The sequence below is a fragment of the Oncorhynchus mykiss genome, chromosome 16 (genome assembly GCF_057628025.1).
Source record: "Oncorhynchus mykiss isolate SJ-2025 chromosome 16, ASM5762802v1, whole genome shotgun sequence".
Lineage (NCBI taxonomy): Eukaryota > Metazoa > Chordata > Actinopteri > Salmoniformes > Salmonidae > Oncorhynchus > Oncorhynchus mykiss.
The window spans coordinates 53405001-53418939 of record NC_143037.1 but is presented as its reverse complement, the minus strand read 5'-3'; the positions used below and the strand labels follow the sequence as shown (position 1 = coordinate 53418939).

Here is a 13939-nt window from a genome sequence, read left to right as displayed (position 1 = left end):
TAGTCATTTCTGTGAATACTGAATCTCTTGGTGAGGAATATTTATCACAGTAAAGGTGAAAGTGCATCTCTGTTTCTACCTCCCCTGTTGTGCAGTGACCACATACACACTCCTCTTTGGGTAGCCATGTCTTTTTATGTCTGCCGGTTTCTATTGCCAATCGGTGGTCACTCAGCCTGTACTTGGTAAGGATCTGTCTCTGCTTCGTATCTCTGACAGTAGAGATAATCAGCCAATTCATATTCTCTGTTTAGGGTCAGATAGCAATTTAGTTGGTTTTGGGATTTTGTTTAGTTTTTGTTGTAAATATGAGTGTTTTGATTCATAATTTTGTTTATTGGAATTCTTTCTTTTGAAGCAGTGCTGGTGTCAGCTTGGTTGGTTAGGTCCTACACCAGCTGACTGAGAGGGCTCGTTTCCTGGCTCAGCAGACTTGAATTTAGATGTAGCCAACATTTTTATGATCTTTTTTAAATTTCCATTACTACTGGAAAGCGGCCCAATTCTGTCCTACATGCATTAGTTGGTGTATTTTGGACTTGTAGAATTTTCCGACAGAATTCTGTAGAGCTTCAATTGGATGTTTGTCCCACATATTAAAGTCCAGTTTATTGAGTGGCCCCCAAACCCCACTTCGGTAAAGAGTTATTGGTAGGATTACACTGTCAAATATTTGGGTCAAAATTCTAATTGAGATGTTGATATTGAATAATTTAATTTTTAGAACTACACGGCAGGACCTGGTCAATGACCTGAAGAGAGCTGGGACCACAGTCATTAAGAAAACCATTAGTAACACACTACGCTGTCATGGATTAAAATCCTGCAGCGCACGCAAGGTCCCCCTGCTCAAGCCAGCGCATGTCCAGGCCCATCTGAAGTTTGCCAATGACCATCTAGATGATCCAGAGGAGGAATGGGAGAAGGTCATGTGGTCTGATGAGACAAAAATAGAGCTTTTTGGTCTAAACTCCACTCGCCATGTTTGGAGGAAGAAGAAAGATGATTACAACAAACATCATTCTTTGGGGATGCTTTTCTGCAAAGGGGACAGGACGACTGCACCGTATTGAGGGGAGGATGGATGGGGCCATGTATCGCGAGATCTTGGCCAACAACCTCCTTCCCTCAGTAAGAGCATTGAAGATGGGTCGTGGCTGGGTCTTCCAGCATGACAACAACCCGAAACACACAGCCAGGGCAACTAAGAAGTGGCTCCGTAAGAAGCATCTCAAGGTCCTGGAGTGGCCTAGCCAGTCTCCAGACCTGAACCCAATAGAAAATCTTTGGAGGGAGCTGAAAGTCCGTATTGCCCAGCGACAGCCCCGAAACCTGAAGGATCTGGAGAAGTGCTGTATGGAGGAGTGGGCCAAAATCCCTGCTGCAGTGTGTGCAAACCTGGTAAAGAACTACAGGAAACATATGATCTCTGTAATTGCAAACAAAGGTTTATGTACCAAATATTAAGTTCTGCTTTTCTGATGTATCAAATACTTATGTCATGCAATAAAATGGTAATTAATTACTTAAAAATTATACAATGTGATTTTCTGGATTTTTGTTTTAGATTCCGTCTCTCACAGTTGAAGTGTACCTACGATAAAAAATTACAGACCTCTACATGCTTTGTAAGTAGGAAAACCTGCAAAATCGGCAGTGTATCAAATACTTGTTCTCCCCACTGTAGCAGGTATTTTACCTCTGTGTCAAATAGTGTGAGTCCTGGGGCTGGAGAATGGTCCAATTTCATTTCTTATGTTATCAAGACCACAAGCCTTCTTTCATTTTATAGATCTGAGGTTTTCATTTAGTTCTTGTTGGGTTATTGGGTAATCTAATGGATGTTAGTTGTTTTTAATGACTGATTCAAGGATGTTACATTGTTCTTGAATTTCTAATTGGTTCTGTTGTAAGTCTTTTTCTGGGATGTTTTTGTATAGATGATCAAAATAAGTTTTCCAAATTCCTTCATCTTGTATGGCTAATTCTTGTGGCTTTACTTAAATTGTTCCACATTTCCCAGAATTGGTTTTGGTCAATTGCGTTTTAAATTTTATCAAGTGTCTTGTTGGTATAATTCAATTTCTTCCGTTTCAGTGTATGTTTCTACTGTTTCAGTGTATGTTTCTACTGTTTCAGTGTATGTTTCTACTGTTTCAGTGTATGTTTCTACTGTTTCAGAGTTTCAAAGTATTCATTGCGTAGCTCTGGGTTGTTTTCCGCTTATGTTTTTAATTTGACATTTGTCTTTGGTGTTTTCTAATTGTTTCACATTCGTTATCAAACCATTTTTCAGAAACATTTGTTTTTTGTTTCTGATGTTTTTTTGTTTCTGATGATGACAATGGTGTCTGTGGTCTGACAGTGAATGCACTAATGGAGGAGGGGTCAATGTCAGTGATGTCATAATCGACTACACTTGTCCCAAGAGCTGAGCAGCAAGTAAACTGACCTAAAGAGTCCCCTCTGATACTACCATTAAGCATGTACAGGCCTAAGGCTCGACAGAGATGCACTAACTACCCATTTTTGTTCAGTATTTGGTCAGGACTGTTTCTATTATTTATAATAGGGCTACTGTACAAGGAGGGGTGTCCAAATGTGTGATGGTTACCTCCCGTATGAGTGTAGTCAGGCTCAGAACCTGTTCTTGCATTGAAATCTCCACAAAGAAGCACTTTACCCTCTGCCTGAAACTGAATGATTTCTGTATGGAGATTGTCAAAAAACTGATCATCATAATATGATGAATCTGAAGGAGGAGCATAAGCTGCACATATGTATACATCATTGTCGCAAAAGATTGTACCTTCATTAAGTTTTAGCTAAATGTGATTAGTACCTTTTTTCATTTCATTCAGTGCTAAGTCCTGCTTACGCCAAATGATGATTCCACCTGAGTCTCAGCCCCGTTTAACATTTTTCTGTTTGATTGATGGTAGTAAACTTTCTCTATAGCCCGAGGGACACTGAGTATCTATGTCTCCACGACACCATGTTTCCAGTAGGATTATGATGTCCTGTCCCTTGATGTTTTTAATCCATTCAGGATTTGTTGTTTAATAACAAAAATGTGAAGAGTATAGGCCCTGGATATTCCAATAGCTGATAGTTAGTGATCTCATTTATAATAAGTGATATTCACTGGTTTGAGTAAAGTACATTGACAAAAAAACATCATAATAATAATATATATACATGTACATATACACACATACACACATACACCATCACATATAATTATTATTATAATACCAGTGCCAATAAAATAAAGAATAGTTGTAAGCAAATGAATAAGAATGAAATAAGATTGCACACAAAAGAAGTACAATGCAATCTGCAACCCTGTGAGTGTGTGTGTGTGTGTGTTTGCATGTGTGCGTGCGTGTGTGTGTGTGTGTGCGTGTGTGTGTGTGTGTGTGTGTGTGTGTGCGTGTGAATTAAAGGGTCTGTCTAACCCAGTAGTCTGCATATTAGATGCAGTAGTTGGTGCACCTCTCCTATGTCTGATTGTTCTAGGTGTCTTTTGCCAGAGGTTACCTCAGCATACGTAGGCTGATGATCTGAATGATACATGGTATGGACTGCATCATGTGGTCCACTTCTATGAAGGACAGTGTTCTGCCCGACACTAGAGTAGTGGTCAGTGCTGTGTTGTGATGTGATGAGCCAGGTCTAGTAGAGCTGTGTTGTGATGAGCCAGGTCCAGTAGAGCTGTGTTGTGATGGGCCAGGTCCAGTAGAGCTGTGTTGTGATGGGCCAGGTCCAGTAGAGCTGTGTTGTGATGGGCCAGGTACAGTAGAGCTGTGTTGTGATGGGCCGGGTCTAGTAGAGCTGTGTTGTGATGGGTCTGGTCTAGTAGAGCTGTGTTGTGATGGGCTAGGTCCAGTAGAGCTGTGTTGTGATGGGCCAGGTCCAGTAGAGCTGTGTTGTGATGGGTCTGGTCTAGTAGAGCTGTGTTGTGATGGGTCTGATCTAGTAGAGCTGTGTTGTGATGGGCCAGGTCCAGTAGAGCTGTGTAGTGATGGGCCAGGTCTACTAGAGCTGTGTTGTGATGGGCCAGGTCCAGTAGAGCTGTGTTGTGATGGCCAGGTCCAGTAGAGCTGTGATGTGATGGGTCAGGTCCAGTAGAGCTGTGTTTTGATGGGCCAGGTCTACTAGAGCTGTGTTGTGATGGGCCAGGTCCAGTAGAGCTGTGTTGTGATGGGCCAGGTCTACTAGAGCTGTGTAGTGATGGGCCGGGTCTACTAGAGCTGTGTTGTGATGGGCCAGGTCCAGTAGAGCTGTGTTGTGATGAGCCAGGTCCAGTAGAGCTGTGTTGTGATGGGCCTGGTCTAGTAGAGCTGTGTTGTGATGGGTCAGGTCCAGTAGAGCTGTGTTATGATGGGCCAGGTCTAGTAGAGCTGTGTTGTGATGGGTCAGGTCCAGTAGAGCTGTGTTGTGATGGGACAGGTCTACTAGAGCTGTGTTGTGATGGGCCATGTCCAGTAGAGCTGTGTTGTGATGGGCCAGGTCTAGTAGAGCTGTGTTGTGATGGGCCAGGTCTAGTAGAGCTGTGTTGTGATGGGTCTGGTCTAGTAGAGCTGTGTTGTGATGGGTCTGGTCTAGTAGAGCTGTTTTGTGATGGGCCAGGTCCAGTAGAGCTGTGTTGTGATGTGCCGGGTCTAGTAGAGCTGTGTTGTGATGGGTCTGGTCTAGTAGAGCTGTGTTGTGATGGGTCTGGTCTGGTCTAGTAGAGCTGTGCTGTGATGGGTCTGGTCTAGTAGAGCAGTGTTGTGATGGGTCTGGTCTAGTAGAGCTGTATTGTGATGGGTCTAGTCTAGTAGAGCTGTGTTGTGATGGGTCTGGTCTAGTAGAGCTGTGTTGTGATGGGCTAGGTCCAGTAGAGCTGTGTTGTGATGGGCCAGGTCCAGTAGAGCTGTGTTGTGATGGGTCTGGTCTAGTAGAGCTGTGTTGTGATGGGTCTGGTCCAGTAGAGCTGTGTTGTGATGGGTCTGGTCTAGTAGAGCTGTGTTGTGATGGGCCAGGTCCAGTAGAGCTGTGTTGTGATGGGTCTGGTCTGGTCTAGTAGAGCTGTGTTGTGATGGGTCTGGTCTGGTCTAGTAGAGCTGTTTTGTGATGGGTCTGGTCTAGTAGAGCTGTGTTGTGATGGGTCTGGCCTGGTCTAGTAGAGCTGTGTTGTGATGGGTCTGGTCTAGTAGAGCTGTGCTGTGATGTGCCAGGTCTGGTCGTGCTGTCCTGAGGTGGGTCTGGTCTAGTAGAGCTGTGCTGTGTTGGGCCTGGTGTAGTAGAGCTGTGCTCTAATAAGCTGTGTCTGGCTCTTTGCTCCTGGGGATGGTGGGGGTACTGTTGTTTCAGAAAGTGGAGTGGGGGGCCTCTGCTGCTGGGTTGATGGGTGTGTGGGTCCCTGCCAAGTGTTGCATCCTTTATGTCCTTGGCAAAGGTTCTGATACTGTCCTGATCAAGATGTACATTATCGTATAAGTGTTGACATGTCAGAGTGGGATGGTGAGCCGTTCTGACGTTGAGCAGTGAGGCACAGTCCACAGTGATCTGTTGATTTACTTTGTCGATCAACTGTCCTGGGAAGTCTTTTCTTGGTAGGAGGGTGGACACAACTATATTGGTTGTTGGGAACATAGCCGTTCTGCCACTCTTCTCACTGCCCCAGATACATTTTCACCTTTGGCATGAAGGTCGTTTGTGCCAATGTGGATGATGATGTTGTCAGGGGTGTCAATCCTGGTCTGACTGAGTAGCTGCATTGCACTGTCAGTTGTAGGACACCAGAACTTATACACCTGGTGTCCAGGGAATCATCTTTCCTGGACTAAGAACTTCCCTTTTGAATCAATTAGGATTGCAGTTGTGGGTGATTGTCTTGGTGGAGCAGACTGGGAGGCTGGTTGGCTGACCTGGGCTGGAGCGGACTGGGAGGCTGGTTGGTTGACCTGGGCTGGAGCAGACTGAGAGGCTGGTTGGCTGACCTGGGCTGGAGCGGACTGGGAGGCTGGTTGGCTGACCTGGTTGGATGGGGCCACAGTGTCTCCTGATCTCTCTTTCTTTCTTTCTGTCTCTCTCTCGGAGGACCTGAGCCCTAGGACCATGCCTCAGGACTACCTGACATGATGACTCCTTGCTGTCCCCAGTCCACCTGGCAGTGCTGCTGCTCCAGTTTCAACTGTTCTGCCTTATTATTATTGGACCATGCTGGTCATTTATGAACATTTGAACATATTGGCCATGTTCTGTTATAATCTCCACCCGGCACAGCCAGAAGAGGACTGGCCACCCCACATTCTTCCTAGGTTTTGGTCTTTCTAGAGAGTTTTTCCTAGCCACTGTGCTTCTACACCTGCCTTGCTTGCTGTTTGGGGTTTTAGGCTGGCTTTCTGTACAGCACTTTGAGATATCAGCTGATGTACGAAGGGCTACATAAATAAATTTGATTTGATTTGACCTGGGCTGGAGCAGACTGAGAGGCTGGTAGCTTGACCTGGGCTGGAGCAGACTGGGAGGCTGGTTGGCTGACCTGGGCTGGAGCAGACTGGGAGGCTGGATGGCTGACCTGGGCTGGAGCAGACTGGGTGACTGGTAGATTGACCTCGGGCTGGAGCAGATTGGGAAGCAGGTAGGCTGACATGGGCTAGAGCAGACTGGGAGGCTGGTTGGCTGATCTGGGCTGGAGCAGACTGTTAGGCTGGTGCAGTGTCATCAGGCTGTGTGGTGGAGGCCATGCTGGTCTCAGGTTCTGCTTGTGTTATGCCAAGCTGGTGGACATGTTCTCTAGATGCAGAGGACATAATGACTAGCTGCTGGTTGAGGGTGTCAATGTACCTATCTCTTTGTTCTAGCTCCTTTCTTGTTGTGCTCAGATGATTTCTGAGGTCATCATTTGTCTGACTCAGTTTGTCCATTCTGGTTTCTAATTTAGCAATAGATGCTCTGCTCTCCTCCCGGAACGGTTTCATCTCTTCTTTTAGTTTCTGGACAGTTTCCTCCTCTTGAAGTTTGTTCTCTCTGAGTTCTATGACTTCTGCTTCGACTAGAGCGAGGGTGTTGTGGAAACGTTGCATAGCAGGTGTTCTTAGTGTTGTAGACATGTCCTTGGCTCTGTCTGCTGCAGGTGAAGTAGGTAGAGGGACACTGAGGGCTTCCTGCTGGGTCACAGAGACCGTTGGGGCCTGCTTTTCTCCATCTCCCTCCTTTTCTTTTTTCTCCGTTTCTGAGATGAGTTCAGCTTCTGCTTTTAGAGTAGCAAACCTATTCTCAAAAGCCTGGAGGCTTGAAACATTGCCTTGTATCAATACAGTTCCATTATATAAGGTTACTGTTTGATAGGTGTTGCTCTGGTCAGCTTCTTCAAAAATGCTGATCTGACATCCTTGACTGATGCCTCTCTTTTTTTGAGAAAAGGGAAGTGGTTGCAAATAACCCTTTTCCATATGTGCCCTCATTTGGTGTTAAATATTCAATGCACTCTTGTTTTGCAACTGGTAAGATCTGCAAACAGCCATTCATGGTTCTGTCCCATCAGCAAACCTTTGAAACCTTTCTTAGCTTTCTCTGTCTGGATGTCTTGTGGGTAAACAATTTCCATAGCAACGCTGGTGATGTTGGCTACAATGTTGCAATAAAAGCCTTGTTTCTTGTATTATTGTCTCTTGTGTTTTTAGAGGACTGTTTCACTTTGATGTCCTCTGTCTTCTGTCCTTATTTTGTCTTTCTTTTCTACTGTTAACTAGATATTCTTAGTTAACTAGCTAGCTTCTTCCAGGAGAGTCCCTAGCAACTGCTTAGCAACTGGTAAACAATTCAGCTAGCTAAGATAACTGTACAATTTCATGATAAATAGTTACTTTTTTTATCTTCTTCGTTTGTTGCTTGTTTTGTCACCTATTCAGTCTTGCAGTTTTCTTTTGCCGTTTTCCGATGTACTTCACTCTAAAAATCATGTCAATTTCAATATTTGTAGGAGCTCATTTTTTCAGCAGCTGCTGCTCAATTTGAAACTAATTTTCTATTCAATTCAAGGGGCTTTATTGGCATGGGAAACATGTGTTAACATTGCCAAAGCAAGTGAGGTAGATAATATACAAAAGTGAAATAAACAATAAAAATGAACAGTAAACATTACACATACAGACGTTTCAAAACAATAAAGACATTACAAATGTCATATTATGTATATTTACAGTGTTGTAACAATGTACAAATGGTTAAAGTACACAAGGGAAAATAAATAAGCATAAATATGGGTTGTATTTACAATGGTGTTTGTTCTTCACTGGTTGCCCTTTTCTTGTGGCAACAGGTCACAAATCTTGCTGCTGTGATTGCACACTGTGGAATTTCACCCAGTAGATATGGGAGTTTATCAAAATTGGGTTTGTTTTCGAATTCTTTGTGGATCTGTGTAATCTGAGGGAAATATGTGTCTCTAATATGGTCGTACAATTGGCAGGAGGTTTAGGAAGTGCATCTCAGTTTCCACCTTGTTTTGTGGGCAGTGAGCACATAGCCTGTCTTCTCTTGAGAGCCATGTCTGCCTACGGCGGCCTTTCTCAATAGCAAGGCTATGCTCACTGAGTCTGTACATAGTCAAAGCTTTCCTTAATTTTGGGTCAGTCACAGTGGTCAGGTATTCTGCCGCTGTGTACTCTCTGTTTAGGGCCAAATAGCATTCTAGTTTGCTCCGTTTTTTTGTTAATTCTTTCCAATGTGTCAAGTAATTATCTTTTTGTTTTCTCAAGATTTGGTTGGGTCTAATTGTGCTGCTGTCCTGGGGTGTGTTTGTGAACAGAACCCCAGGACCAGCTTGCTTAGGGGACTCTTCTCCAGGTTCATCTCACTGTAGGTGATGGCTTTGTTATGGAAGGTTTGGGAATCGCTTCCTTTTAGGTGGTTATAGAATTTAACGGCTCTTTTCTGGATTTTGATAATTAGTGGGTATCGGCCTAATTCTGCTCTGCATGCATTATTTGGTGTTCTACGTTGTACACGGAGGATATTTTTGCAGAATTCTGCGTGCAGAGTCTCAATTTGGTGTTTGTCCCATTTTGTGAAGTCTTGGTTGGTGAGCGGACCCCAGACCTCACAACCATAAAGGGCAATGGGCTCTATGACTGATTCAAGTGTTTTTAGCCAGATCCTAATTGGTATGTTGAAATGTATGTTCCTTTTGATGGCATAGAATGCCCTTCTTGCCTTGTCTCTCAGATTGTTCACAGCTTTGTGGAAGTTACCTGTGGCGCTGATGTTTAGGCCAGGGTATGTATAGTTTTTTGTGTGCTCTAGGGCAACAGTGTCTAGATGGAATTTGTATTTGTGGTCCTGGTGACTGGACCTTTTTTGGAACACCATTATTTTGGTCTTACTGAGATTTACTGTCAGGGCCCAGGTCTGACAGAATCTGTGCAGAAGATCTAGGTGCTGCTGTAGGCCCTCCTTGGTTGGTGGCAGAAGCACCAGATCATCAGCAAACAGCAGACATTTGACTTCGGATTCTAGTAGGGTGAGGCCGGGTGCTGCAGACTTTTCTAGTGCACGCGCCAATTCGTTGATACATATGTTGAAGAGGGTGGGGCTTAAGCTGCATCCCTGTCTCACCCCACGACCCTGTGTGAAGAAATGTGTGTTTTTTTTGCCAATTTTAACCGCAAACTTCCTGTTTGTGTACATAGATTTTATAATTTTGTATGTTTTACCCCCAACACCACTTTCCATCAGTTTGTATAGCAGACCCTCATGCCAAATTGAGTCGAAGGCTTTTTCGAAATCAACAAATCATGAGAAGACTTTGCCTTTGTTTTGGTTTGTTTGGTTGTCAATTAGGATGTGCAGGGTGAATACATGGTCTATTGTACGGTAATTTGGTAAAAAGCCAATTTGACATTTGCTCAGTACATTGTTTTCATTGAGGAAATGTACGAGTCTTCTGTTAATGACAATGCAGAGGATTTTCCCAAGGTTACTGTTGTCGCATATTCCACGGTAGTTATTGGGGTCAAATTTGGGGTCAAATTTGTCTCCACTTTTGTGGATTGGGGTGATCCAAATATTGATTCCAAATATTGGGGAAGATGCCAGAGCTAAGGATGATGTTAAAGAGTTTTAGTATAGCCAATTGGAATTTGTTGTCTGTATATTTGATAATTTCATTGAGGATACCATCAACACCACAGGCCTTTTTGGGTTGGAGGGTTTTTATTTTGTCCTGTAACTCATTCAATGTAATTGGAGAATCCAGTGGGTTCTGGTAGTCTTTAACAGTTGATTCTAAGATCTGTATTTGATCATGTATATGCTTTTGCTCTTTATTCTTTGTTATAGAGCCAAAAATATTGGAGAAGTGGTTTACCCATACATCTCCATTTTGGATAGATAATTATTTGTGTTGTTGTTTGTTTAGTGTTTTCCTCTCTCTCTCTCTCTCTCTCTCTCTCCACTGGCTCCATGTCATCTACAAGTCCATGCTAGGTAAAGCTCCGCCTTATTTTATTTATTTACTTTTCTGCTCTTTTGCATTCCAGTATCTCTATCTGCACATGACCATCTGATCATTTATCATTTTCCTCTCTTGAATCCCACGGTAACACTGCCGCGTTTTGGACTTCTAACCCCTTTTAAACATTGTGTTTGAGATGTTCTTCTGCATCCACTGATATCAACCATTAGCCCTACTAGAGCTGGAGCGGTGTTTCTGAGACAAGGGCGGATCCCGAAAACGGTTCTTCTCACAAAAACGCCTGTAAAGACCAAACGGTTTGAGCTACAAACTATTATGGCCCACCTATGAGAAGCTGAGACTCTGATGCTCACAAGCCACACAATAGTCGTTAGAAGGTAAGGTTCTTCTGCGTAGAAGATCCCAGGAAATCCCAGGACATAGTGCCTATAATACTGTAATAAGCTCACAGTGTTGCTGTCACACACTGTCACAACTCCACACTGGTTGGATATTCATTTCACTGAGCAAAACATTTCTACATGTATTTTGTATCAGGTCTTTGCTTGGCGGACCTTATTGGTTTATTGACATTTGTCAAGAAAACGCATGAATGCATCTGCTTGTGTCACATGGTTATGTGTTCTACTTGCAGCCCTGGTCTTCCTGAAAGGAAAACGGTGCAAAACTTCAATGTGAGGCTAAATATTAAGGCAGAGCAAGCAGATGAGTGAAGGTAGTGAATTTCAGCTTTTTCACTGTGCGAGCCCTGGGACCATCTCATAATAAGCTCTGCAGAGACATGCTCCACTCATGCTAAAATCACAGCACGTTAAGTAACTCATAAATGGTCCCATTTAACGGCCGTGATTGCACTACGGAAATTAACACGGCTGAAATTGCCGTTTCCTATTCAAATTGACAGCTTGTCTGGCTTGCTGAACAGCGGCGGTGACATGTTTCAGTGTGTCTCCCTCCCTCCACCAGCAGGCAGCACCCTGCCTGACTGACGACCCAGAGGCGGCATCCAGAGAGAGGGAGACCGTTGGACTAGCCTCGCCCTACAGGCTGAAAGGGAGCACAAATACACGTCTAAAAAACATTTGCTGCGCGATGCATACTAACCATAACACCTTGTCATGCTGTTTGTTACCATTAGACAGCGACAACGTTTTCTTGGCCCCTTGCTGTGTAGCCAGTTGTTTGGCAGCCCTAGCTCAACGTTCACACCAATATCGTTCTGTCTGCTGCTAAAATCGAATGGAGAAATGGCATGCCACTGGCTGAGCGGGCAGAAGCTGTTGATTTGAAATGGCTGCAACAGCAAACAGTCGATAAAGGCCTGTTTAGTGAGACAGCTCTCCTCGTGCTCTTAGCTGCGTAATTAGCTTCCCTTCAGAAGAGCCAAGAGTTTCCCGAGTGAGACAGGAGAGTTCTATAATGGCCATCGATAAAGCTGCGCAGACGAGTGTCATACCACTGTCAGACGCACAGGCCCACTCTACCCGTTAATGACTGCAGATGGCAGTCCGTTAAAGTGATTACACAGCCTTGTGTTTCATTGAGCCTGAATGGTTACAGCACTGTCCTCCCAGGCCGAGCTAGCTGGACAAACCTACAGCTGAATGAAGGAGAGACTGAGAGAGGGAGAAAAAAAAAGATAAATGGAGAGAGAGATGGACAGAGAGAGAGAAGAGGGAGACGGACAGAGACAGAGAGAGAGAAAGGAGAGTGAGCGAAGAGAGAAAGAGAGAGAGAAAGAGAGAGAGAGCGGGGGAGAGGCGAGCAAGGCAGATAATGGCTAAGGACGGCTGCTGCTGCTATTATTACAACTAAATGGCATACTAAGAGATTTGAAAAGAACAGGGCAGAGAGGTGGGGGGAAACCAAAGTAGATAAAAGCAAGAAGACAGAACCACTCTGGCTAGCAGAGAAAAAACTATTCCATGCTTACAAATTAGAAAGTGAACACACAGAGCGAAACACACAGAAACAAACGCAACCTTTAGCATGCATTGCGTATGACTACACTGTACGACTGCACCGTATGACTAGGATGGTGGTTGGGTTGGGGGGGTTGTAGGACAGCAGAATAAGACAGGACAGGTATGGTACTCACCGAGGTCCTCTGACACTGGATGCTGGTGCTGTTGAAGCGCAGGGCGGTGACGCTGTAGGTGGCTCCCTGGATGTGGAAGATACACTCATAGTTCCTCTGTCCAGACTGGGGCTGAGGCAGGTTCTTAGCCAGCAGGGTGATGGGCTTCATCACCCCCACGGGGATGTAGATCTGGGTGGATGGCAGGATCTGGGGACACTCCTGGGAACAGGGAAAGAGACAGTGGTTCGCCCTCTATTCTGTAAGCAGGTCAAAGTAAGGAAATGGTGGACTGGAGATTTACTGGACGGGAGAAGTAAGTATAGCATGCTGGTATAATGTCCATAAAGCGTTAGTGATTTTGAAAGTGGTCTTGATGCACAGTGTGTGAGGATTTAAGCACAGAGTGATACAAAATGTGACGAAGACAAGAGGAATGCAATATTTATAATTGTATAAAGCCAAGTAATGGGCCTAATTGCTCTGAGAAACTGGCATATTTTTGTAGGGGGGGGGTGGCAAAGTGATTAGCGACCACATAGTTTGTTGCCATGCCAACGGATTAGCGAGACAAAACAAAATTAAGCCATTCAAGTGTTAATGCCATTGAAAGGTTTTGGCAGGGCTGTGTTCGTGGGTACGGACGCCAACAGCGTCTGGGCCAAAAAGCCAGTCCAGTCCAGACGATCAGTGGGAAGAGCAGCAAGTGCTGTCTTGTCTCCTCTCTGGGCCCTGACCCCTCTCTGGCCAACACGGGGGCACTGGAGAGGACAGGGGCAAGGCAGCAGGCAGCTAAAGAAATACATAAACTAACGGAAGACGGGCCACCACAGACACAATTGTCATGTGTCCCACTCGCTGTTTGTTGATTTTAGACGTCACCCTCTCCCACACAAGATTTAGCGACAGGCTGTACAGAAAAGATACTACCTTTCCAAACAGTTACATAGCAAACACATTAACAGTACCATGCTAATGGGAGTGAATTAAATGTGCTGTTTCTCTTTCTATTCAACTGAGTCAACGCCAATATGCTGGACAAACAAGTCCAGACAGCAGACGGCCTTGATAAGCAGGAAGAGACAAAGGGCCAAGCCTAAATAAAAAAAATATGTCATGAATCTGTACCTTGAGCCAAAACGATTCCAATATCAACATTTGTAGATGTTTGAGGAAATTCAAACATAATATAATTGCTATTTTAATTCTCAGTTGTAGTGGATGACTCCAGTGTCTAGTATACTCTATACTGAGGACTGTGAATATCATTCCTGTGTGTGTGAGTGAAGCTTCTTATCATGAGTTGGGCTGTGCAAACAGACTCCTTCTCAGAAGCCAACACAGGTCTCCGTGACACCAGGCAGCCAGGCGCTTCCATTGGACAGCTTCCACTG

At 44.5% G+C, this 13939-nt stretch overlaps 1 protein-coding gene across 2 annotated transcripts in view; it reads right to left on the bottom strand.

The window, feature by feature from the left end:
* LOC110492210 (plexin-A1) overlaps window positions 1–13939 on the bottom strand; it is a 306350-nt gene that overhangs the window by 77897 nt on the left and 214514 nt on the right. For both annotated transcript variants that reach the window (XM_036947176.2, XM_036947177.2), the window contains exon 10: window positions 12567–12767. In XM_036947176.2, the coding sequence (XP_036803071.1) occupies window positions 12567–12767 (201 nt within the window). The remainder of the gene's footprint in view (window positions 1–12566; window positions 12768–13939) is intronic.